At 40.7% G+C, this 27788-nt stretch overlaps 1 protein-coding gene and 1 long non-coding RNA gene across 6 annotated transcripts; one reads left to right on the top strand and one right to left on the bottom strand.

Annotated features, from left to right (window-relative positions):
* The first annotated feature begins 657 nt into the window (after positions 1 to 657).
* LOC118240678 lies at positions 658 to 11314 on the top strand. The gene is made up of 3 exons (XR_004775546.1): positions 658 to 889; positions 1524 to 1638; positions 11228 to 11314. It is a non-coding gene; the product is annotated as an uncharacterized LOC118240678 (long non-coding RNA).
* eps15 (epidermal growth factor receptor pathway substrate 15) lies at positions 1654 to 27788 on the bottom strand. Of its 5 annotated transcripts, none has more exons than XM_035521784.1 (25): positions 27726 to 27788; positions 24970 to 25011; positions 24168 to 24257; positions 23598 to 23645; positions 23393 to 23488; positions 23131 to 23193; positions 22812 to 22937; positions 22096 to 22155; positions 20450 to 20650; positions 20085 to 20230; positions 19196 to 19349; positions 18487 to 18572; positions 13334 to 13406; positions 11286 to 11447; positions 10454 to 10651; positions 9640 to 10026; positions 9453 to 9536; positions 9186 to 9297; positions 9045 to 9092; positions 8589 to 8941; positions 8430 to 8502; positions 8239 to 8309; positions 7879 to 8014; positions 7326 to 7510; positions 1654 to 4331 (listed from the first exon to the last, which is right to left on the bottom strand). In XM_035521784.1, the coding sequence occupies exons 1-25, from the start codon at positions 27750 to 27752 to the stop codon at positions 4179 to 4181; spliced, it is 3174 nt and encodes a 1057-aa protein (XP_035377677.1). In that variant the 5' UTR covers positions 27753 to 27788; the 3' UTR covers positions 1654 to 4178. The 5 variants fall into 5 exon arrangements, with proteins under 5 accessions (XP_035377677.1, XP_026871802.2, XP_035377679.1 ...); XM_027016001.2 differs by having other exon boundaries at positions 1654 to 4319; XM_035521786.1 differs by having other exon boundaries at positions 9640 to 10020.

Here is a 27788-nt window from a genome sequence, read left to right as displayed (position 1 = left end):
GGAATGCTGTTTTTGTAGACCTATGGTGATGCCAGTTTGCTCTTTGAGGACAGCCGTGAGGAAAATATATTTTACTCTTACAACCCATCTCTTCTGAAACTACACATGAGAGGATTCTATAGTGGTAGTGTTTTACAGGTAGATAAAAACCCACCTGAGCCAATCAGACCTGGCTGGTCACGAGTACTTTATCACTATCCTGCCTATGACGAAATTTGTCAGGAAAAGTTAATGGATGCTCTGTCAACTTTAACAGCCGCAATTAAAGTCACGACACCTCTTCGTTGAGGAAGTCTAGCATCTGATCAGCTCCAAGTTGCTTGGTACAGTGTGTTCGTATACCAAAAATGGGAATAGTTATTCTTTAGTATACTGTTGAGGTTGATTTGGCTGTAACCTTGAGGAAGCATCTCAAATGAATATTTGTATTTGTCCATTTAAAGGTCACAAACTCGTGGCTATATGGCATCTACCTATGCGATAATAAAATCACTGCCATCCTCAAAAGGTCTAGTCAGTATCTTAGCTAGCCAACAGCTACAGCACTACACTATAGTGCAGACGTGTCTCAGTCCTCTGGGAGCACTAGAGAAGAAAGTTGCTTAGTAACTCCGAAACGTAGACCAACCATTTAATCTATAACCCATGAGCATTAAACTTAGGCGGATCGGTCTACGTTATTGGCGTTTTCACACCCGTCCAATCAAGCACGTATACTCTCCAGAAAACGAAGACATTGAGGCCGACTCACTTTTTGCCGTCATTATTTTTGTTGCGTCTCCAAAAACTCATTCCAAACGGGGAGAGATGGATGTCCAGATAGATGGATGTCCAGTACGACGGGGGCACACGGCGATGTCTGTGGGCATTCGTTCCACAATAAACGCAGGTAACTGGTACCGCCGTGCTTGAAAGCAAAACCAAACGTGTTGCTGTGCGAGCGTCTCTCTTCCTAGACGAAGCCAGGTAGGTGTGACAGACTCGTTTCCCACGTTAATGAAATCCTTTTCAAAGTGTGCTGGAATGTAGCACTGTACCTTTAGTCCGGTCTTAAAGACCTCCTCCTTACACGTTTAACCAAGAAGACGTGCTCCCTAAAGTCAAGTATTTGTCTTCATTCTTTAATAGCTTATTTACATTATTTTAGAACAATAAACCATTCATGTGGGATACATAAAGATAACGAATCAATAATCTCTATCAATTAGTTTACCATTTCATACACAGTACTAAGAACATCAGCAAGAAGATTTAAAAAATAAATTTGTTAGCCAATTTCCCTTTTAATTGTTGACTTTCTTTGACTTAACATCCATCATGTATGAGTTGGTTAAATGTAATGTATTAATAAATGTATTTAAATGCATTACATTTATTGGTTTCATGTATTAACTAGATTTGTTTGTATATAATTGAGGACAAATGTTGCCTATTATTACACAAAATAATTAATTGAACTATAATCTTAAGTAACCATTTCTTGATATTCTTAATTCTCTTTTGCACTGTTTTATGTCTTCAAGAAGCAGCCTAACAAACTACTGAACAGATACTTCAAGAAGCAGCCTAACAAACTACTGAACAGATACTTCAAGAAGCAGCCTAACAAACTACTGAACAGATACTTCAAGAAGCAAGGTACAGCAATGAAAATGGCTTGAAAAGTTCATATTTATTCTTTAGACTTAATTACGTTACTTAACATATTTAAACAAGTCCCTCCTATAAGGAACATACTTTGTAAAGTTTAAAAAACAACAACCCCCCCCCACCCTCAAAAACAAACAAACATGAAGCCCATTTTAAGAGCCTGTAGACAGTCAGTACACAAGTGGTCTTTGATCAGATGAATTAGAGGCCTATACATACATACATACATACATACATACATACATACATACATAAAATTAACAGAACTGTAAAATGAGCATTGTGAAGAAAGAGAAGCAGTGAAACAGAAAATCAAGCCCTAGTCTTTACTCAAGGAGTGTTAACTGGTGCGTAGTGTAATACTTAAGTCTGGTTTAAGGGGCAAAATGCCATGTTCATAATGCTCATAAGAATCTTCATAAATTGCAGGACAAAAAATGTATTGGTCCGAAAAGCAGTGGGTCATCTCTGAAAAGCTCACCTTTCTCTCGTGCTTTTACGCCATCCACCTTCAGTTCTAATCGCTGACAAAGTCCTTTATCGAATGCAAATGTTTAAGTACAAAAAACAGGATTTTCCTAACCTAGCAATATCTGAAGAGCCCCCAAACCAGAGCTAAAGAAGCACTTCCTCATGTTCTGCCTCCTGCTCAGTTCTAACCTCCTGGTTCTCACAGTCTCTTAAGACTGAATGTAGGCAATACCCTTGAAGTCCAACCCAAAGTACAGGCACAAAAGATGCTTTAAAATGCCAACCAATCCTACAGGATCTTGTTGTGCCCTGTAAACAGTGCCCTACTGGCATTAGTACTTACAGGCAACTGCATTGGGTAAAGACAAAGAAGCTTATATTAGTTTCTCGATATCCTTTTAGAGAAACATACAGTTGAAAATGAGGGACCACAGTATTAAATCTGACTTGTGTGCATATTAATCTATTGAATGTCAGGCATCAGTTATTGCACTGACTAAATAAACTAGCAAACAAAACCACAACAAAAACCCACAATAATAAAACCAATTCATTTTCTCTCCAATTTCAGATGGAAAACCCACTCAGAAATTTGACTTAGTGGTCACAAGTCTTGCATAGCCTTTCCTTCTTATAGAAGCCCTGAGGCATTCCATAATAGCACTTTTACATATTTTAGGCACTGGAAGTAATTTATACATGTTATATATTTACTGATATATTTCCAGTTACATTTTCTGGAAGTCATAAGGGTTTAGATCACTTCACATACTGCCATGTTTATTATTAAGAATATGAATACTACTAATAATCAATTTTAATAATAATTGTAAGTACTATTGTCTCTGACAAGTAACAAGACAATAATATTGCTCTGCATTTCACCATGATATTTTGCTTAGATGGATTAAGACGACATGCGTGAAAGATCAGAATACGCTGAATTACACTGTTGCAAGCGAACAAGCCACACAGAGTATATACTGTACAATTATATTTTCACAAATACTTAAAAAAAATTGTTATACAGCTGTCACACAAGATGCTTAAAGTTTGTTTTTTGTTTTTCAAAATTACATATGCAATGGGCTTCGGCTATTTTATTTATTTAGGAAACCAATGATTACTCCCAAAGATGAGTAATTCATTTATTCAAATATTGTAGTTAGTTTTTGAAGGACACATCAGAGGGGGCTATGTGCTATTCCAAAAGATGTTAGTATTGTAAGGAACTTCAAGGATTTAAAGAGTTAAATCTCTAGATTAGGTAGATTAGGTAGATAAAGTACTTTTACATTACTCACTAATAACTGAAATGTGAAAACAGACACCTAAACTTGTGTCTTAGACTAGATGAACTCAGGACTCAGAATAATGTCAGAATAAGAGTGCTAATCTTGGATCAACTTCCTCTTCTTCGTCAATGTGACAATTGTAATTTTTAGGCTATGGAAGATAAACCAATTCTGAAATACCTGCTTCTTTTATATATAACGTGGGGATTTTTCTTGGCGACTCTAACAATCCCCCCCACTTCAAAACTGAATGTAACCACAGAATGATGACTTTAAAGCACTCGACAAACATTGTAAAAACCACCAATTAGAAGTACTGGCCTTTCCTGATCACAAAAGATAAGAGATTCAGTAAGTCAAACCTGTCCAACATTTTACATAATCCAGGGAAATGGGATTCAGAGTGGGCAGGGTGAAGGGGATTGTTGTAGTGCTGTGATTTGGCGAGAGATGTTAGAAATACATAGCACAGATCACATGAGGCCACTTATTGAGGAGTTCACTGTAAAACAAGAAACACACATCAAAGGGCTTTACCTTACCATTCTCTCTTGTGCCCCCAAATTTGATCTTAATCCACACAGTTCTAGGAGGACTCACTGGACAGCCAGAGAGCTGGAACTGTGAATGAGACTGACGGACAATGAAGGCGGGATAGGAGCGGTCTTATGTTAAATGGCAAAGTCTGTCCCAGAACCAATGTTTGGCTCTTTGTCCCTTCTCCTCTTCCTTGTGGGTGGTGTGGCTCCAGGTGGGGTTGGGTCAGGAGAGCTCAGATTTGCTGAGAGCGATGGCCAGCTCCAAATCTTCCTGCTCCTGCTGTGTAAGCCGGGCCACGCGCTCCCTCTCCTCCCGCTCACTCTCCCTCTTTGCCCACTCGATCATGTCTTCCTCTGTGGGATACTGCTCCCCCCCCCACACACACACATATATATATATATATATATATACAAACACACACACACACACACACACACACACACACACACACACAATATTAGACATGACTAAATCATGAAATGTACTGAATGAATTACGAATGGTATTTTAGGTCAGAGCTATCAGATTCAAACAGATAATCTGAAAACTCAATATTATTTAAGTCATTATTATAAATTAAAAGCCATATAAAGAAGTGCCCACTTGTAGCAACTGCCCAGTGGTCTTATTAGTCTTTTTGATTACACATGGAGAAGTCATTGACTAACTTTACACTGTATATTGGGTGCAAAAGATGACAAGAACATGGACCACCCACTGAATAACACTACAATTTGGAATCATGGAGACATTCTAGCATTAATAACAATTAGTTTATAGCAGGGACAATACATAATGTACCTGTTAGATAACCTTTCAGCAAAGTCTGTATAATCTAAACCTCACTATTATGAAATAAGATAAATAAGAAAATCAAATCTTTCAGTTTCTTCAGTTGAAGGATCGTATAAAGCCAAACAGTGACGGCAAAAAAGCAATAGTTTTACTCTATTTATCTCAGACCATAAAAGGTCCCATTGGTTTAAAATTACAGGATTAATTTATCCCACTGTAAAATATATTAAATGCTTACAGATCATTACATAGTGTTTATTGTTTAATTTTGTTCCATTGTGTGCAACAATTCTGGTTAATATTATGATCTTTGGTGACAGATGAAATTCAAGATATTATTACCACTGCTCTCAGAAAACTCAGAACTTCAGGCTGGAATACCCACATAGTGGTATGCCATGCAAAGTCTGGGGTCATACAAGTCATGATAAGTTCTTCCATCATATTAGAGTTGTACACACACTCACTATTAAAAGTTCATTACACCTAAAATGTCATTAGAACAAAACAGTGGAAGTGATATTTGATGATGTGTTGGAGTCCTGTATTAACGTAGGGAACACAAACAATGCATAACACATTGTGAACCATTACAGTATAACCTATTTAAATGTTTAAAAAAATAATTTATTTAGGTTGCTAACCAGTAAATGACACGACTCTTTCCCACAACTACATTGTTGCTTTGCTAATTTCATCATTAATGCTTCTTGCATCAAAATATCACTACTTATGCTCCACAAACATTTTTTCCCCCCAATACCACACTGCACCTTTAATTAGGTTTGCAAGCTTATTAACAGAGGACATTTTCAAATAACAGGACATACTAAATCCACTCATAATTCTGTTATTTAGCTGCCATTGTTTACCTACTGTTTGCTGTTTCTGCTCCAGTGTTCACAATACCTCATTATCTTTGTTCCATTTTTCAATACCCAACCACCCCAATTTTACCCCTTTTCTTCTACCCATTCACATACACTCTCTCCATGCTGGCATGCGGTGCAATCACACTGAGACAGGGTTAAAAGGTGCAAACATAATTTGGTTAAAGATGTACCAAATTATATTTAGGTACACTGTTCACAAGTAGTACACCAATGGCTCAGCCACATAGTTTGTTATAGCAAACAAAGTAGCGGTCACAAAAGACAGACATCTTCCCAGCTCGAGGACAGCCACAAACGCTTCTCTTCCTCACTCAACACGGTGGAAAACGCAATCAAAAAAGTGATGTATCCTTCATTTGCAATATATTCAGAGAGAGGAAAAAAAGGCACATCTTAAAGTATTCTCATGTTAGAGTTATTATAAAATACCAAAGTGTAATTTAACACTGTATAAGTAGTAACTGAATCTTGCTTCACTTGAAAATTTGTTTTTGCTTTAGAATATCAGCGCAAGTCTTTAATTCGTTGAAATACTGTTTATTGGCACTGATTCATCTGACAATAATAGTGAGAATGATGACAAGGTGAAAAAGCTCAGAAAAAAACAAAATGAGCTGAAATCAATATTTAAGAAACAAAATACAAAATCGGAGCCAATAGTACAAAAAGGAGCTGGCACCCTTAATGTTTTATTGAGCATACGGTCTATATTTTATAAGGCCACCTGCTCACCTTCCCCCCCCCAGAGGGAAGAGGTGAAAAGCATGTGCTGAAGGCGTGCTGGGATTCATGGGATGCAGTGGGACTGATTCCACACTTAAGAAGTGCCTGAGCCAATTACAGCTCAGAAAAAGAATTGCATGACAGGAAGTAGGCCAATCAGACAGGTGGACACAGGTGATTAGTGCGTGCAGCGTGACATTGGGGGGAGGGTAGGACAATGGACATGCAGGATGGGCTCAAGCCTCATTCAAAATGGTGGAAATCATGGCACAGCGCGCTGGTGTGAAATGAGGTAAGCCAATAGCAAGCAGCCCTGCCTCTCCTACCACAGCCAGTGAGAACTTACTGATAATGAAAAAGTACAACACAAGTATATGACTTAATATAACTTAACAGACACACTTTTTATATATTATATATATTATATATATATATATATATATATATATATATATATATATATATATTATATATTATATATATATATATATATATATATATATATATATATATATATATATATATATATATATATATATATATATATATATTTATATTATTACATTATACAGAGCTTTTAATAACGTTTTACAGAACAGTAAAAAAAAAAAGTATATTCTCTATTTATAATTTCAAAATATAGTTCGTCTTCCAAGATTTTTGTGTTTAATAACTTTTCATACAATACACGTTTAAGTTAGTTATCTACAAAAGATAAAAGAAAAATATATTAACATTCATTATATAAAACTCCAATTTACCAAGTATACTGAGAAACACCTCAATATAAATCGAAGCCAGGTGCACAAATGAAGCTTTCTTTCCTGGAATAATCGCCTATAAAACGGCAGAGAGGCAAAGGCTGCTGATCTTTGGCAGAGATGAAAGGTGAAAGGTTAAATGTTAGGGATCGCTACTGCGCTTCAGGAGGGGGTGAGGGGGCAGGGGAAGTGCTCACTTTGTCAAAGGTAGCAAATCGGTCAGGGTCGCGCGGGACTTGGCAGGGGGCGGAGGGGGCGAAGGGATCCGGCACAGCGTCTTTGGCAGGAAGGGAGGAGAACTCTCCAGAGCCCTGCACCCCAAACAGTCCACGCTTCTGAAACGAGTCTGACGAATCTGATCGGTAGACGTTCGACCGCTTACCTGCAAATCACACACACGCAGCTGTAGCTTAAGAGACATTAAGGAACTGTTTTAACAACCTCAGAAACTAGTTATATAGTTATAACTCAATGTGATTATATCATACTGCAGTGAGACATGACATTGTAGTAGTACAAAAACTGGAAATGCTTTTGATTGTAATATTGCAAAGGCCAGTACTGCAATAACAACTTGCACACGGTATACTACACAATATATGGATACTCATCTAAAAAAATTAAGCAGAAAGAAGAATGAAGTTGAAAGCACTCCTTTACATGAGCTCCAATTTATCTAAAACGTGACCATGTTGTGAACAAAAAAAAGAGAGAGAGAGAAAGAAATATCTATGATGTCTCAGGAGTCACCTGGTGGCGGAGGGGGTGGTCTGGTAGGTGTGCCCGTTTTGGGTGGTAATGCAGGAGGCACATCCGATTGGTTGTCTTCCCTAAATAAATTCTTACTATGAGTGTTTGACGTGGCAAAAGGATCAGCATCATTAGACTGAAAAGCAAAGAGACACCCACAGAGATTCAGGACCAGCTGAATGTCTCATTTGAACTGTCATGCTTCATCAGTTTTATCATAAAAAACTGGGCCATGTTTCATCATAAAAAAACAAGTTTCTAAACCCAGATTAAAGGTCAGTATCGGCCAACAGAGAGTAATAATGGTCAAGTCGATATAGGAATGACTTACGAAAATAGAATGGGACTTAGGAAGCTTACCTTTGCCAGACTGCTAAAGTCTGCGAAACCTCCTCCAAATGTCTCAGTGCCAAATACTGTGGCAAAGGGATCTGAATGACATGTGCACATATACATGGTTTAGTCTAGAATATGGTCAATAACAAAGATTTTTTAATATTCGGTGTAACTATAGTGCTGTCACTCTCCAGCAGAGGGCAGCCTTCTCTCACCTGGATCTGAATCTGCATTAACTGCAGTGCCCCCTGGAGCAAAAGGGTCATTGGCTGCTGCGGGTGTGTCCTTCTGTAGAGCCAACAGAAAGTTCAGGTCCACAGGCCACACATACAGTGAAGTCAAACAGCAACACATTACAGACTCAAAACACTCACCTCTGATGAGCTGGACCCACCAAATGGGTCATCCCCTGTTCCTGCGGCTGAGCTGAACGGGTCCGAATCTGCCAGCACGTCTGTTTTGGAAGCAAATGACACGTTCCCACTGGCGGAGCCAAAAGGGTCAGTTGCGACCACCGTTCCGGCTCTGGAGGAAAACGGATCAGACTCGCCAGCGTTGTTGGGCCGGGATGAGAAAAGGTCTGGCTCAGAGGGACCGCTGTTCAAGGCAAAAGGATCAGAGGAAGTGAAGGGGTCTCCGGCAGGGAAAGCACTTGAGGACGACTGTTTAAAGAAGGAGTCCGTCGCAAACGGATCTGTGCCTTTGAAGGGGTCACCGCCAAATGGATCTGGATGGTAAAAGGATCGAGGTTCAATACGCATCCGTGGTCATGCTGTGTACAGTGTAACAGAAAAGTCAACAGGGGGCAAATCCCTGTTTGAGATACCCACCAGAAACATCTACTTTTGAGAAGAGGTCATCATCCTTGAAAGGGTCACCTGCTCAAATATGCAACCAGTTAGCCACAAAGGGAGGATTTCTAGCTTTACAGCTATCCAGGCATAATGCGTGTTTATGTCTGCCAGTCTTACTGTCCATGAATGGGTCACTCTGGAAGAAGTCGAGGCTTGAAGGCGGGCTCCCTGAGTGAGCGACAATAGGAGGAGTTGTCTCTCCCTTCTTCTCTAGCCCTGGAGACTCAACCTGTGTGGCAGCCAAACGCCGATTCAGAACGAACACTTAAGGGAGCACACCATTCCACACTGGGCCAGGCAGGGTTCAGTCAGGTGCTGCATTGAGTCTAGAGGTCATCTTACCCACTGATGCAGCACGATTACACTAAAGATAAGCAGGCTGACCTTTACTGTGCTGGTGGAGGGCTGCTGCTTCAGCTCTGGTCCCTTCACCTCTGGCTCTATGGCTGGTGTTGAACTAGCGCTTTCCTGTACAACACCAAAAAAAGCCCACGCCTCACGTCATCCTGCTGTGTCATGCTCATGAGAGCATCTTGCAAGCAGGTTATAATGCGGCATAAAAGCCCCTCACCGTGTGATCGTGAGGCCAGGTGGTAGTGGCAGCAATGGAGAAAGCTGGGGACTGTGTGCTGGGGTGCTGGTCCCCCTGGGCCTCAGTGCTAGGCTCAGGCTCCTCGGGGCTGGAGGGCAGCTCGGAAAACTCTACATCAGGCTGCTCCTCCATCACCTTCAGCTCCTGTGGCTCATCTACGGGGGCGATATCTTCATCGCCCTCTTCCTCTTTTGGCTTGGCCAGCGGCTGTTCCATGGGCTGTGGCCACTGCACCAGCTTGGGCTGTGCTGCAGGGAGCGCTATTCCGTTGACGAGAGCAGGTGGATCCTCTTCTAGGACCTTCCAGGTGAGCTGGGCCGTGACCTCTCTTTCCTCCGTCTTCAGCTCGGTCAGACGTTCCTGCACCTACAGCATACCCCGCACCGAGAGAGACAGACAGAGAGAGACAGAGAGAAAGAAAGCGAGAGACATGCAAACCATGCGAGCCATACACAGAATAGGGTAGGGAAAATGGAAGGAGAGTTGAACATTATGACAGTGAGAAAGCAAACATGGAAGAGATGTATCGAAAAGCAAGAGAGAAAGAGTGGGGTGTGTTGCATGAGGTTTGGTGGTAATCGAGAAAATGACAATCAATCACACTTAAGAAAAAGGCAATAAAATTTGCAATAAAAATGCTAACTGTAATAGGTTTCTCACAGAAATGTAACTAGAATGAGCTATTATACTAAATAGACACTAGCACAAAAAAATATATATATATATATATATATATTTTTTTTTTAATTGTCCCCAAGACCAATAAGATGCAGAGAAAATGTAGTTAGCAGACCTGAGTGATCTGTGTATGAGACTCTGTGACGGCGTCCTGTAGGGGGCAGAGTTGAGCGCGAGCCGACTGCACTCGCTCTCCCAGAGTTCGCGTCTCTTCCTGGAGGCGGAGCAGCTCCTCCCGTGCCCTCACCAACTCCTCCTCATAGTCTCCTATCTGCTGTTCCTGCTCCGAATGTTCTGCCTCAAGGGACTGGAGCTAGAGCGCGGGCGCACGCACACCCACACCCACACACACACGCACACACACACACACGCATATAAAAATCACACCTTCACATACAAGCTGTTATTGCATGAATTTAGCTACCAGAAAGAAGAAAATGAACAAAAGAGTTTTAATTTTAGTTCAATTCAGTTTTCGAATTTACTTGCATCATCACCAGTATATTATTCAATATACTCAGCCACAAAATGATGCTTAGGTTAAATAATAATTTAATAGTAGGTTAAGTCATTTAATTTCATAATGGTTTAATTAATATTCTAAAACACTTTCTAAAAAAAGAGCACTTCAGAAACACCAACAGGAATTCAGAACCTTGGCAGTCAAGTACAATCAAGACTGTAAAGCCTGAATGATGCTTGAAGCAAGAACGGTGTGTGTGTGTGTCAGGATGAAGAGTGAGAGAATAGCACTCCCTGTCTCCTCCTCTGTGTATGCATGTATGTATGTATGTCTGTGTGTGTGGGCCAGGACAAACTGTGAGTAATGAGAGCACTGCCTGTCTCATCCTCTGTATATGTGTGTGTGTGTGTGTGTGTGTGTATATAGACCAAGACCAACGGTGATGGAGGAGAGTACTGCCTGCATCTCTCAGCTTCCCACCTACCAGCTGGCTCTCCTGACCGCACTGCTGCCGGATGAGCTGGAGCTGCTCCTCCAGGGATGACTTCTGCTCCTCGAGCCTTTCCAGCACCTCCTGCACCTCCTGCCGCTCCGCCTGCAGCCTGCGCAGCTCCTCGCTCTCCTTCTGCACCTCATCCTGTAGGTCCTGAAGAGGGAAGCACATATGGAACATTATGAATATTAGCTGTAAGCCTACTGCATTTGCTTTTCCTAGAGGGGTGTTATTAGGCAAGACAGACTAATGGGGCCACCTGCACTCCCTTCAAGAGCATGAGCTACGGTCGAACCCATCAGAGGATGCATGTCAGTTTACGTTTAAAGCAATAAACTATAATGCACATAATGATACATATCACTGTTCAACATCAAGTGTTTTGTTGGTGTCATGAAATCACACCACAGACAAACGTATACAACATACAACAAAGGTGCATAATTCTGGTCAAAATTACACAGGAAACTCTTTAAATCATGTCACCATGTTTAGCAGTGCATGTTTATTTTGCCTGGCATACAGTAATTGTATTATATAGCAATATAATTAAAATATAGGATTCTGTATATTAGACATACTGTAATGTAGTAACAGAGCTCTTCTGCAACATCAGAATTACAAAAAGGTGAAGACTGATAAAAACAAACAAAAACAGAAAAAACAATAATGTTGCACAACTGTAACAGATACATTTGCACAGTGCTTCCCTAAGTGAAGAGGCTCAGGCTCATGTCAAACACTAGTGCAAGCACAAACACAAAATCTCTCCATTTCTATTTAATTACACAGCAACAACAATAGTGCCCATCATAACAAGCTTAAGCACACGATTAATTTCCGAATGTGAACGCTTTAAACATGACTCAATGCACTGATCTCTTGTGATGATTAATTGTGTTTATTCCACTGCAGACTGCAGTGAGGTCTTTTTTTTTTTTTGGAGGGGATGTTGATTCTGTATTTAACCTGATAAGATCATTGCTATTTCACACAACGTCTTCCATGACAGAATGCAACCAGTGCCAGCAGACACTTGGCTCAGTATTAAAAAGGAAACAGGACTAGACACTAATGTGATGAAACACAGTAATGAAATGTGGCTTGTTTCGAAAATGGCCAAGTTGAACCCCACAGAGCGCGAGAAGTAGCAGCAATAAGGTTCCGGAGGAGGAAGGAAGAGAATGTCCATCACTCCCTGGTTCATTTGAGATACAGTCTAGGTTACTCTGTGCTAAAATTAAAACGCGTTCGACTTTAGGCCAGGTCTCTCACTATAGAAACATTACACCCCAACAGACCAACCCAGATATAACAACTGATGCAAACATAATCCTTGTGTAAGCAGACAGGAAAGCTCAAACCCATGTTCAAAAAAATTTTAATGATCAAGTGGGAGGTGGGGGGAATTGATAAGTGATGAAACAGCACTGATGCGCATCTAAAAGCTGTAAGAGACCTTGGCAGTGCCTCGAGTCTTAACATACAAGGAGCTGAAAAGTGTGAGATGTCGTCCTCCAAACACTGAGCACCTGCGGCTGTCTGCGCACGGCATCCTAAGTGAGCAGTGGAGATCAGCTTGCTTGCTTCCTTTATGTCTTTTTGCTTTAATATGGAAACACGCACTCGTTGGGCGATTGTTCTCATTGAGAGAGGAAAGCGAGCCGAGGACCAGGGACCACACTCGCAGCGGAGTGGTCCACTGTTCCGCTGGCGATGAAAAAAACAAACAAAAAAAACAAAAAACACACGCACACATTCTCTGCTGGTTACATGAAACCCCAAACACACCCTCTCAGAGAACAAGAGGGGAGAGACACAGATACTGAGTGGAGTGGAAAAGAAAAACTCATTGTCTAGTGAGTGAGAAGGCGGCAGAGGTCTGCACAGGTAAAGGAGAACACAAAGCATCCATATGCCACAAACTGTACAAATGAGAAAAACTAAAATTTGATAGTTACATATAATTTCTTTCGGGCTTTTGCTCCTCCCTTCTCCCTCCCACACACTCTCTCACTCACACACCCACCCACCCTTACCTGCACCTCGCTGGTCCTCTGTCTGATGGTCTCCTCCTTCTCTTTAATCTCCTGTTCCACAGAGCTTTTTTCTCTGAAAGACCAGCACAGGCAAGAATATTTAATCACCGTGGCAACAGAAGGCACGGACAGCCAGCCAGCTGCCGGCTGCACCGCTTCTCCTTCCAACACCATATCAGCCTCTACTGGAGAGAGCGTGTATGAAAGAAAGAAAAGAGAGAGAGCGAGCGAGCGAGAGAAGGAAGCCCCTGTGTGTTTATCAGGATTTGAAGGGAGAGGAGCCAGAGCTGCACATGTGCAGTAGTTCCCCGAAGGAGAGGAGGGGGAGGGAGGGAGGGAGAGGGAGAGCTCGCGCAAGTGAGCATGTGCAAGTGTGCGAGAGAGAGGAGTGAACGCGAGCACACTACAGCTTTCTTCCCACACACAGCATCTCTTGCAGGTTAAACCAAAATTTGTCTATGGGTGTTTTTTTTTTTTGTGTGTGTGTGCGTTTTCAAAAATTAATTAACTGCAGTAAATCAGCCAAAAAATACCTGAGATCTAGACTTCCAGTTTGTGGAGAAGTAGAGAGAGTTTACGTCTGTGAGGTTAATTAACCACTAAAAACCTCACATATTTTTCATTTAATTACTAGCAGCAACAATGGCCTTTCCATTCATCATCATCACTTTGCAATTGGAAAGTACTAATATGCCAAAATGTAAAGAAAAAACATCAGGATACAAAGACCACCACTCTAGTAGCAAAGTAACATGCATGGCAGCTACCACTAAAGACAGGAGTTCCACGAGTACACTGCCGAGTATAGTCTGTGTGACAGCGTAAAGATATGCCTGCACTACATCACACTCCCCTATCAGGGCTTCTATAGACATGTTTTGGGAAGCTTGCTGCAAGAAGACACTGCAACGTTCTGGAGACTACGTCAGATGAAGGTTTTGCATCTCTGGCACAGGCCAAAGCACACATTTCCAGCCTGAAAGCTAATTCTACACTCAAGCATCGTGTCAATGATGAAATTACGTAATATTTATATTGCGGTTGACTGTATTTTGACATTACTTTGACTACTTTGTAAGCAGACTGACAAGTTAATTACAATACTTATTTGGTGGAAAGGTGCCTAGGATGCTTAAAGAACGCCTTCAAGGCTTGAAATTAGGTAGCACCAGCTCTCTGCTTATGTTGTGGTTTATTAATGGGCACCAATTCACAAAAGAAATCTCTTATTGGATCCTGACTCCATATCTTGCAAGTCAGCGTCTTTACACAACTTGTTTAACAATGAAATCAATACAACAGACAGCGAACCCTGTAGTTACATCCACTCTTAATTTGGACCCAGTTTCAACACCAACTTCAAAGAGACTCTTTATTTAGAACTTGATTTGCTCAACCTCCTTTTTATTCAGCTAAATTAGACCCGCATTTTACAACAGAAATCTTTCTGAGGTGTTCGGAACAGCACCTTACAGTAAAGGATAACACCTATGGTGTTATATTGACTATATTACAGTTTTCAAGTTTGGTTTATTTGTCACATACATAGTCATACACAGTATAACACGCAGTGAAATGGTTGAGAGCGCTCTGTCCAAACTGAGGAAAAAGAAAACAGGGGTGCGTAGAGAAAGGTTTAAAAGGTTCTTCACCATATAGATCTAGTCATAGAAGTTGGGCCAAGATATCCTCATTCTATCTTAATTCAGACATCACATAAATGTGGTGCACTTGGCTCACATTTTATCTGTGCCCTAAGATAACAGGTTACAGGCCCACTATATTTAAACACTGCCTCCAAATTGTGTGGCCTGACAATTGAGCCAAGTGCCAAAAGGGGCCATATTTGGTGTTTCAGACCATAAAGAAAATCTTAGGCAACAAGAGATAACGGCTTTCACATCACTGCTAGTACGCAGACAGATTCCTTTAAACTGGAAGTCACCATGTCCACACAGTACAGCACAATAGCTACACGATCTTATGCTGCTTATACATTTGGAGAATATAAAACACTAATCAGAGGATCAATTTAAATATTATATTACATTTGGGATCCTTTGCTAACATATTCCTCACATATTTCAAGTACTCCTTACAGTATAATGCAATGGTCCCGATATGCCTGAGTACCTGAGACTTGCACCCATCCTGCACCAAAATCTTTAACCATGTGGTCATGGTGGTGTCCTGAAATAATCATATAATCCTGATTCAACGCAGACAGCAGGAAAAATTGTGATTATTTTAACACCTGTATTATTTTTATTATAATTATTACTGCTGTACCTTACATTTCTTACTGTGCTCCTAAATGTTTCATTTATGTATGTATGTACTTGGCTTATAGTTTTTATTTAATATGCTCTTTATTGCTGTACTTATTTTTATTTTATTCTCTTAATTTAAGGCAACCATTTTAGATTAACTAGCAGGATGTAGTTGGTGGGAAGGAATAAAAAAGGGGGAAAGAAGTAGGACAAGAAACAAGATAAAAGGGGGATAGATAGAGACACACAAACACATACATACATTATATATATATATATATATATATATATATATATATATATATATATATATATATATATAGAGAGAGAGAGAGAGAGAGAGAGAGAGAGAGAGACTTATATTTATTTATATGTCCATCATGCTTCAGTAATTGCTATTCATTAGTTTAAAAAAAAAAAAAAAGCTTTAAGGAGTAAAGAACATTTCAGTTTTCCAGGAAGTCCAAGTGTTTGGCCCATTTTATTACACAAGAAACTCTCAGCAGACAATTCGAAAATTAACGGGCCAATAAAAACTGAAAATATTCCCAGAAATTCAGAAGGTTTTCTAATGAACCTTTATGGAATATTCTGCAATGGCCTAAATCCTGACCCAATTCAATCAAATTCTAAGAAAAATAACATACGAATCAACACACCCCAACCAACAGCCAAAATTTCAATTTCAGTGAAGTAGAAAAGAGAACTGAGAAAAGGTGGTTGAGAGCAGCCCTGACAGTCGTGACATTTTAACTGTTGATTACTTGTCATATATGTTTGTGATTGATATTTTATCACTAAAGTATGAAGGGTCCAGTACCCTGAGGTAATAAAAGGATCATTTATATACTGGAACAATAAAACATTTTCAGTTAGTTCATGAACTGGTTCATATGTAACAGGAAAATGTGAAGCCATGTGTTATCTCCCAACATTATACAGTTATGGTGAAAAACAAACCCACAACACTGATCTAGGTTGGATTCTAGTTCAACTGTTTGGTTCAACTGCGCAGCACATTTCCAAACCAGATTTACACAATCAAAGCAGCAAACTAGACCGCCGTCTCTTAATATCTTCAGTGTAACTTTCTGCAGAGCTCAGGGAGACTCTTCACTATAAACAGAGGCCAACTCAAAAGCCTCCTGGCACTTCTCTGTGCTCATCTTTGCTTCTCGTATACAGAAGAACCAGCCCAACAAAAGTGAGGTTTGGGCAGCCAAGCGCTTCTAGTGTTATGGCATTTCCCTGACATCGAAACCTTCACCTGCATTCAAGTAGACAGATTACTGGCTTCAAACCAACGGAATGAAGCATATCTACTTCACATTCCGATCATGGTTGCAAAAACATGTAATTATTAACTCAAATATTAACAACAGCAATGACGTGACCAGACCAAAACAGATCAAAATTGCCTGACAAAAGATAAAATGAGGGAGGGACAGCAAGCGAGCTACAGAAACAAAGGGCTATGAGAATAGTGCCAAAAATAGACACGGTAATGAAAGCATTGGCCACATTACTAAAATACGACTATAACTAATCTCAGGACTTGCTGTGAGGAAAAGAAGCCGTCAGAGTGCCAGAGACGGTCTGAAATTGCTCCTCTTCTCCTTGAGGACAGGCCACGGGAGGCTAGGGGAGGACGCGGAAACGCCGCTTACCTGTTGCCGGAGGAAGCTGGTTGCTGCCGAGACCTAAAGCAATCCCAAACAACACGCATCATCCTAGTTGTGAGCAGCTCTCCAGCTGCTTGACAACTCCAAATGCCTTCGCTACTGCCCCCCACCCCCACCCCCTTTCCTTCTCACTGTGATGGCCTATTGAGCCTCACTCTTAGAAAACTGCTTTCACCTTGTTCGTCAGCCGTCTCCTCTCGCTTGGGACTCCACTCTCACTTTCTCAGAAAAGAGAAGCAGAGGTAATGTAAAGCTGCACTGGGTGATCCAGCCACTACCCCTCCCACCCTGCCCGCCAACCACACACCTCCGTGCTGCACGCTGTGGTAGGGAGTGGAGGAGTGAAGTGGTTAGCCTGTACCTGCCATCTGCCCTCTCTCCAAGCAAACGGTAGGAACAGGGGGTGTTTGTGCAACCTTGCACCCCTCCCACTCTGCTGGGTGAGGCAGCGCTGGGCTGTCACATGGAGCACGAACCTCGGAGGGACCTGCGACTCCCAGGAACGGCCTGGGAGTGTGCACGCTAGCCCCCAGCACACTTCAACTCTCACCTCTCTGCTTCACTCGAACACACCATACAGACAAGCCATCACCCCTTCTGCTACACACGCAGGAGGACAGTGGTCATGCTTTGCCATTGTAGAATTTATTGCCGCAATACCTATAGCAACATGCATAAGTTTCCGAAGGACTTAAACTATTGGCCTGACGAGTTCAGCACTTTTTCTCCTGTCCACATAAGTGAAGGCTTGACACAAGACAAACGGATGCATTAAACAGAAAGTGCTAAAAGCAGCACACTTGGCTCTTAGCAATTTCACTACCTGCAGTGCATCTGTTTTTGTGCACAGGCTGCCACCCACCAGGCCTATAAATATAACACATACACTCAGAAGAAGGTGGAAGTGGGGACAAGCCGTACTTCAGATCTAAATAACCCCCCTTGCTAAAGTGCATGGTGAATAACGCATGACGAAAGAAATGAAACAGTTAATCGCGCACCCCACCCCAATTTGTGAAAGACATACATCCAGTAAGTGGCACTATACCAAGAGAAAAAACAAAACCAACATAGAAATTCTGCCTCTGCCAAATACACGAAATTGAAGGGTATTTTGTGTCACTCAATCATAATCTAATTTGGGTTCACGCTACCCTGCACTTTGCAATGAAACAGGAACAGACATTGGAGGAACCATTACCTCTGCAGGTCCATGATCTCATTGCTGAGGGAGTCCAGCTCTTTAATGGCAGAGAAGTCAGCAGCCTGACATGACGCAGCACTATTCTGTTAGGGAGAGAACGAATGACAGGCCCATTCAAAGATTCATCCATGGGTTATTTGTAATAACACAACAACCAACTTCATATATGCCGAAGGAAAGCACAAGAATAAAACTTAATAAGTTAGAATAAAATAAGAATAAAAGCTAACTGAAGAAAGGGGTAGAACACAGGCATCTACTGCAAACCAATAACCACAATGCAAAATTACACATTCAAACCCCACCTAAAGTTCTAAAACAGAAGTAGCAGAAGTATTAAGCTGGAGAGGAGCAGAAAATTGAAACAAATGACAAACATACATAGAACTGACCTAGTTTGCTGCAAAAAGCAGCTTAAACAGAAAACTAAGCCACATGTGTGAAGACAGACAGAGAAAAAAGATAGATGGAGAGACTGACTGAGTCCAGGAGAGAGATGTAACACACTCACACAGACAGAGATAGACAGCAGAAAGCTAGAAAGAAAACAAAAGCCCACAGTAAAGGAGATGCGTGATTAGTTGGACACAGTGACAACAAAACCTTCTCTTAATATGCCTTAAACTAGAACTCTAGATTTTATGATTTAGTTGTCATTATATAATGGCATGAATATGTAAAGTAAATTAAAAACGGGACGTCTTACCTGTCGTGATAGCCTATCAGAGGGAGGGATCATTTCTGGAGAGAGAACTTGGGGTGGGTCAATGCCTTTTGAGAGTTTCTGGTTGATTAGATGAAGAGCCAATGCAAACTGTTCTTTTGTGAGTTTCCCAATGTCACCAATGTCACACAGCTCCCTGTTCAGGAAAGACAGTATTCATTAGGAATGCATATGACCATAACATATATAGGTAATGTCTAATTATGGTGTCTTCAATAACAACAACGAAAGCTGGAGTTGAATACAGTTGTAAAGACAGACTTCACGTCACTTCCACCCTGTGTTACCTTGGAACACAAATGGCTAAGAGGTTTAGCAGTCTCTTGGTCTCTCTTCCTAGACAGTGTGATGATGAAAGAAAGAACTTGCTGAAGATGGGGAATGAAGACTGGACAGAGCAAGCGATGTCCAATCACAAAGCCCTAATGCAACACATTCTCAGCACCTTCACTACCTGCTGCACACCTGTCTGAGTGCATGAGGACTCACACCCAACAGCCTATAAATATCCCACAAGCACAGGAACACACCCACTCACCCACCTAAAAGGTAAATGAAGAAAGAGCCTACAGGCTAAAGTGCATGGTGAATAAAGCGCCCAGAGGCGCACCATCGCCTCCACCAGTACAATTACAGTTCAAGGGCCTTTCAGTTTAGTAAATCAGAACACAAATTACAGCTCATACCACCATACGTCCTGCTGTGAAATGCCAACAGAGATCTTTAAAAGAGGCTAACGTGACAGATCTACACACTACTGAAACTGAGTCAAACAGAAGAATAAATAACTTTTGGCTCAGCCCTGAAGCCTTACACTACAGCATGCAGGGAGATGATAACAGAAAGCCCATATCTGTGCAAGGCGTCTCACCATATGCGTGCAAGCGTGGCCGATGGGAGGCCGGTCTTTAGGAAGATGTCCCTCACCTCCGGGCCCGACACCAACCCGTCCATGTCGCTGTCTGTCTTAGCAAACACCTCATCATACTTAGCTTTATCGGCAGGAGAGACAGCCCACTGCAAATGCAAGCACAAATGCAGGTGCGCACACGCACGTACACACAGAGAGAGGTCCAGTAGAAAGCAATAACATTTAGCAACAAATTTATTTGGAGCAGTCCAAGAGATAGTATGATCAGTCTAACTGTAATTACATTCAAGTAACTTTACTTTTTATAAGCAATGGGAATGTATGCATGTTTGACTCTTGAGCCATAATGTAATGGTTGTGCTGACCTGTGGCTGTGTGGGTTTAGCTGGTAGTGTTTTGGACCCAGACTGGGAAGAAGTCCTTTCTTTGATTGATGGGGGTGAAGGGAGGAGGGGCATAACAGGAGGTGGGTTAATCTTTTGCCTTTTTGATGGTGGAACCAAAGATGGAGGTAGAGCCGTAGGCACAGGTTCGTTCTCAAGAGCTCTGTAGACTAGATACATGGCCTAAAAAAAAAAAAAACACCCACATGTACAACACCCCCCCCCCGCCCGCCCGCCCACACACACACACACACACACACACACACACACACACACACACACACACACACACACACACACACACAAATGCCACATGACTTACATTTATACATTAAACAGTTATAACTATTGTCCTGTGGGTATTAGAAAGGTGTTCATAGACATTTACCAATTTAACATGCATTTCTAAAAGAACATGGTTATATGTCAAATCTAGAAAGCTGAAGGAAGCAACACCATCACCTGTCTGGAACCTGGGACTTTGAGGTGGTAAACCTGTGCTCTGACTGCAAGACCAAAGAGCCAGCTCTCTGGGGATGGTTCTGAGTCTGCCCTCACCTTTGGCAAGTTCACTCCTGCACTTCATACATTACATATATCCCTCACGCACCCACCCAGGGTCAGCAGGGGTTCACATTGGCCTAATAGCGAGGCGGGGTCTTTTAACCATGGACACACTCCTGATGGGCTCCCAATACATCGACATTGACAGCATCTATAGCGACATACAATTATGACTAAATACAACTTGAGCAACCGGTGGTGGTGGGGCTTGGACTGGCAACCTTCCGATTACAAGTCAAGTACAAGCAGAGTACCTTAACCACTGAGCTACCACTACCATCCCGCTTCTGACACTGAAGGAAACAGCCACACCTGTTCTCAAACCCGGGTCTTCCAGACAGTAAATGTGAGTACAGGAACAGGACACTGATCTTGACGGGCAGGAAACTTGGTAGGGGCAGTTGGTATTTCAACAAGCATAAATCATTAGTTGGCTCGTACATCAAGTACTGCAGATTTCACAAGGAAAGCCTTTCTATATCACAGACTGATCTTTGAAACAAGAGAAGAGCACTGGCTTAGCTGAAGCTCACAGAATATGGTAGTGATTTATGCATGCAGTCTGTAGAGATACAGAGGTCTCAGATATAACAGCAGCCTAGCTTCACACATCAAAGATTACTTTCATAAAGGCATTGCAATCACATGCAAAATGAGTGTTTTATAAAATAGGATATACATTTACCACCTTATACAAACTAAACTGGGATGTTCACAACAGAAGGTGACATGCTGTATAACTGCAGTTCTTGCATATTCCATGGAAGTTCATATCAGCTGGACAGCATCATCTTGAAATATTTTGCATAAATATAATTCAAGAGCCTTGCTGACAGATTAACACATGGGTTCTAGATTGTGGTTAAAAGCTTACAATGAACAGAACTGCAACATAAGACTACTTATAGAGCACAACCTAGTAACTGTTACATTCTAATAAGTACAGTAATTTTGCCAAAATATTTTTTAAATGTGCAAGGTGAATGATTGCTGACCGATTGCTGGGTGAATTAAGCCTGCAGTCTATTCAGACCTGGAGGGTGCATTTGTTAGACAAGACTCACCACTGCAAATTCATCTTTATCCAGCATTCCATCTCTGTCTATATCACTCAGCTCCCATACCTGCAACAAAAGGGTTTTTTTCCTTTATAATCAGCTACAGTCTACAGGAAAATGTATTCAATACCCGTGCTCTCAACCTCCCCCCCCAAAAAAACAAACAAACAAACAAAAAAAAAACACACCACCACACTGAATGAAATTCAAATGGTGTCTGCATTTAGGAATTGCATAATATATTGGTACTAATATTTAGAACATTTAAATCCTTGCAGAACTCTGACAGCATTTAATATGGTTGCAATAGCTTCCTGTGAGCAGAACGTCCAGCCTGAGCTTTAGGTCTGTCTCTCAAATAAGTCTATGCAACAATCCTTGCACCTAACTAGCTAAGCATTTAAGACTATGGTGATGCAAAAACAGTATATTTGATATATTACATAATGGCACTGGGCAAATTTGAGTATGTCCTCCTTGAAGTATGTCAGATTCCTCAAGAAAAAAAAAAAAAAGTATTTTCCATACTGAAAAATGAGACCATTGAAATCCTTTACAATGTAAACCTATCATGACATTGTATACAAGCATCTCCCCCTGGAGGCTAATGATATATATGCATGCTACACATTCGGTGGGGGAAGTTGGCCTTTTACGGGGAATCTGCGGCAAGCTTGCTCTAGGCAAAATAAATAAATAACCAACAGCATAGTGTATCTTACCCGGCCTAGGACATCTACAGGGAGCTTGGAGTTGAGCAGCACTGGTTTGACCTTGTCGCCTGTAAGCGTGCCAGCCACAGGGGAAAGACTATCGAAGATGGAGTCAAATTTCATCTTCTCCTCTGGCTATACCATGCACACGCATCCATGTGTGTACACACACACACACACACACACACACACACACACACACACACACACACACACACGATGAACAAGAGAGTTAATTTGTTTTTACAGACATTTGTTAAATTCATTTTAAAATGAACTAGAGAACGTAGGGATAAAAGAAGCCCCCTTGCTATTTGTCATCTCTAACCTTGACCACCCATGGGCCGTCCACGGGCACAGCTCCAGCAAGGAGCGGGCTGCTAGTGTCCTGCTGATCAGGAAACGGAAGGGAAGGGACATTAACCTCACACGCACTGGATTCCTATTAAAAAGGATTTCACTCATGCAAAACAAAAAAGCTGCCATTCTCCTCTCCCATCCTCATTACTCATCAGGCTTAACCGCTTTGAGTCTTATTATGCAGTAAACAGTTTGGCTGTCATTCAAGGGGAAATAATGACTTTACTTACAAACTTGGGTGGAGGCACAGCCACGTTAAGGCTTTTAAGTCCAACTTCGAGGCCATTCTGGGCACAAGCCACCAGTCGCAAAGCAACAAAAAATTGCTAGATAGAGGTGAAAGAAATAATTTCTCATCATATTGTCTTAAATTAGAACACCAAGATCTTATATGTTTCACAGCAGCCTGAGTTTCCATTTGCACAGCACAGATACCTGTTTATTCAGAAAGCCTTTGTGTTCTGAATCTGCCAAGTCCCATACCTGGAAGAGAAAGTAGATTAAAATCACCAAACCAGTTTAAAACAAAGCAGCGTTTTCTTAGATAATCAGTTCAAACTGCGACTCAAACAGCCTGTGTGAATGACTGTAGCAGTTTTCTAGATTTATTCTTTACTGGCACCAAAGATTTATGCAGAGACATGGAATAAGGAGGCAAAGATGACTAACATTGGCATCAGGTTTGAATATTTATATGCTCTTCCTGCATTAGAAGCAATGCAACCCTTTTGTTTTTCCTTAAAAGCAGAACAGGTTTAATCTAACTTCATTTATCTTAATGTAAAAATTAGGTTAAGCTTCTTTGACTCACATAAAATAATCGCCACTACCAACAACAGTCATTCATGCATTCATTAATTTAACGACAGTACATGTCAAATTAGTGAAACGAACCCAAATAATTATCCTGGGATGTACAGGTTATGCGTCTACATTGATCTTAACTTCCCACGTCTCTATATGTGCATGTTTGGTTATTAATGTGTGCGCACTTATTGACGGTACCTTGCCCAGAACGAGGTCTGAAAGGCCAGATCTTTTCAAGAACGAGGCCGCTTCGGTGGCTGCCACCCGCCCACTGCCTGATGGGTCGACCTGCACAGGAACGGAAAAGGACATGAGTGTTCCAACACTGCTCTTTCCTCTAGCAAATCTAGTGCCATTATGCTATTTATTCTATGCGGTGTGCTCAGAAATGTAGCCAGTGGGTTTTTTACGGGAATTTAAACAAATCACTCACTATGTAATGTAAATAATTTTGGATTTTAGATTTTAAATAAAAATTGTTCAATTCCACTTTTGAATCTTCAATAATTAGAGAAAGGAAAACACTAAACTGCACATTTGACCCTTCAGGACTGGGTTTAATAACCGCAAGCCTAAAGCCTTTTTAAACAGTAATTACTTTAAACAACCAACTATATTCCGGGGGTCAAGAACCAATGGCAGGTATCTATAACATCCTTGATGACAAACGCATTTTGAAAAGCAAATCAGTTCATGGAAAATGAAATGGCTCAAACTGGCCATTAATAATGACAGAAATGACCTGATGCTTAAACCACATGCTCACGCCCACTGTTCTACTTCGCTGTTAACCCATTCTCACTCACCAGTTTGGGCTGTACCATGAACACAGCTCATCACTTATTTAAAGAGGCATCTCCTTACAGACACCATGTTATGGAGAGGACTTGTTTCAAAGAGCTCTCAGATCAGTCCACAACACAAGATAAAAGGAGCCAGTTTTCTTTTGTTGTACTGTCAAATAATTGGCAAATAAAACAAAACACAGAGGTTTGCTTACCTGCCGATAAAACTTGTCATAGACAGGATTCCCACTTGAAAGCTGAGAAAATAAACTCATTAATTTAAAACAATACCAAAGACATTTCACTTGAACATGAATAGACATACATATTTCATATTGAAATTAAGATAGCTAGCACAATTTTAAGATAAAGACATAAAGGCTTTTAAAGTAAAAGACATGGATCATGGAACACTGACCATTGCACACCCAGAGAAAACAAGGCAATCCTAAAACTAGGTGATAATTCATGAATGCAAACTGTGAAGCAGTTTAATGGAGGCCACATACACACACAAATCTCCCTATTTCAAATTTCACAGTTTTACAAGGAGGGACAACTGAAATAAAAATACATTTGCCACAAAATAACTAAAGTTTAATAAAGTCAGATACACCTTCACCTTTAACAGTCATCTGGATTAAAATAATGAACTTAAAAACATATGGGTTTTAAAACACTGCAGTACTGGGGATTTTCAACCCAAATCTAATTTCCCTACTCTTAAGAAGTGTTTAAGAAAATGTCATGAGCATATAGGGTTATATAGTACATCATATTATTCACTGTAACAAAAGTAGTTCCAGAAATAGGATGATAAGCAAGATCAAGGTAACCCCCCTTTCATATTCTATTTCACTTTTGTAGAAATCAGAACTGAGGAGAGTCACGATCAAGAACGCTACACTCTGTTCACTGCTAACCCTCAACATGTTTGTTAGCTAAGTTCTTGGGAAAGTGAACCAAGCAGCCCCAGTGGAAGCTCCACACACTGCACTGCTGGATATTCTCACACCGGCTGGCACTGATCGACATCTGGACACCAAGAGTTTACTGGTGCATGCAAAAGTAATCCTGGCAGACATTTTGTGAAGAGATAATCAAGTGTTTTCTTTTCATAATGAATCAACAGCATGATTTTTCAAGTATTTAGTGAAATCTCATACATTTCCTGTGACTTCTTACTGCAGATTTTGTTTTGTATACTGTGCTCCTAACAGACAAAGGTATCCAATAAATGCCTTTTTGTAACCTTTCAAATAAACATGCACTGAAATGCTTCAACAAACAAAATGACCAATTAGCTAAATATATATTTATTTTCATGGCATCGCCCTAGCACTATAACTGCTATCAATCTAAGCATTGTCTAATAAGATACACGAATTGTAACTATTGTATTTCACAAAGAGCCATGAGTCATAACTATTGCATTTAGTCTTATGAAACTCCATTGTGTACTTTACTAGTATGGCAACTTTAGTGAACTCGCCAAAAACTTCAAATTACCGGATTGGCAAAACAAATCTTCGTGTGAACTCTTCTGAATGTTAAAATGCATTGTAAAATGTATATTGTAATTGGGTAGAAGTATGTGTGCACGTGTGTATGTTTTTTAAAGGCCTCAAAAAAAAAAACACACAAAACAAAAAAAAAAATAGACCTTGACTTGGATAATTTGGAAACTTTGGATACAAGTACACACACTTCAAAAGGACTTTTCTTGCTTCTTTGGAAACCTTGCGTACCACACTGAAACTTCTGTCTCTATATATATATATATATATATATATATATATATATATAAACGTAACTTTTAAAACCTCTAGCGAAAAACTCTTATTAAAAGACTTACTCTGTGCTGGATTTGCATGCTTAGGTATAGCTTCCGAGGAGGATGTGTGTATAGCAGTCGGATAACGAACTAGAAGTAACTAATATGGCGATTAGTTACTGCTCGTGGGGATTATTAATGGGACTTCGTTTTCTAACTCACTCGTGTTCACGTAAAAAGAGAAGTGAAGTGGGCAGCAAGGACGCTAGCTAGTCAACTAATATTAGTTTGAAAACATCAAAACGTGCTAATCTATCAAACGTTCTGTGGGATTTAAATAATACAACAGGATAACATGCTATAACACGACAACTCAACCAAGCTTCGCCTACCTTTAATGCTAAATAATAATAATAAATTATTATTAAAGTAATCCAAACGCATAAGCATAAAGCTAGCCAGCTAGCAACCAAGCTCCTTTGCCTTGTAACAGTACGAAAGCACTTCCTCCTGACTCTAGCTTTACTGAAAAATATTTTAAACTATTGTGATAAAAAGGGAGACATTACACTGACAGAGCAATGACCGTTAGTGTCTAGACAGCTCTGTTTCTAGACTAACTGTAACTTTATCCCTGCTAAAATTGCAAAGGACAGTTCGACAAAGTTTTTGCTTGCTAACTAACTGCTTTGTTAATTCTGGCAGAAATATTAAAAATATAAAGTCTAGGTAATGTGTGCTAGTAGCACCGGACACTTAATTTGGACACTGTAGAATCAAATCGCATGTTCTGTTACTCATAGACGAGACATTTAGAGGAGATTTATAGCTACATCAAAGCACGAATAAAACGAATAAGTTGTATTGGTGACCTTAGTAAAACAAACAACAAAAAACTAAAACAAAAAACCCAACTTCCACCACCGACAAAAAAAAACAAAAAAAACAAGAGAAAAACTTGAAACCCACCCATTTCAAAAGTGACTCAAACTACGCCCTTTTCGCAGGATTAAAGTAGCCAGCCAACTAGCTAGCTAGAAACTTTCCAAGCAGTGGCAGCAAACAACTTCAGAAAACACAAGAGGTGGCCGTGTTCAACTTTATCACTTCTGTAAGCATCACAGCTCTCGATATGCCTAAGATAGTCAGTAAGGCTGCAAAAATAAACGTTATATTTGTGTGTGGAGAGAGGGTTACCTGAGTCAGGGAAAAACTGGCAGCCATAATGTTTCTGTTCCCACTAGTCCATCGTGCGTTGCA

Source organism: Electrophorus electricus, chromosome 23 (genome assembly GCF_013358815.1).
Source record: "Electrophorus electricus isolate fEleEle1 chromosome 23, fEleEle1.pri, whole genome shotgun sequence".
Taxonomy (NCBI): Eukaryota; Metazoa; Chordata; class Actinopteri; order Gymnotiformes; family Gymnotidae; genus Electrophorus; species Electrophorus electricus.
This window is presented reverse-complemented; position numbering and strand designations above follow the sequence as displayed.

What these genes read in the sequence shown, in the direction of transcription:
- eps15 (XM_035521784.1), bottom strand. Translation starts at nt 27,752, where the DNA reads ATGGCTGCCAGTTTTTCCCTGACTCAG. An exon ending in GAGATCATGGACCTGCAGAG is followed by an intron (nt 13,407 to 18,486) that starts GTAATGGTTCCT and finishes CTGGTCTTTCAG; the next exon opens with AGAAAAAAGCTCTGTGGAAC. An exon ending in GATTTGCTACCTTTGACAAA is followed by an intron (nt 4,332 to 7,325) that starts GTGAGCACTTCC and finishes GTGTGTGTGTGG; the next exon opens with GGGGGGGAGCAGTATCCCAC.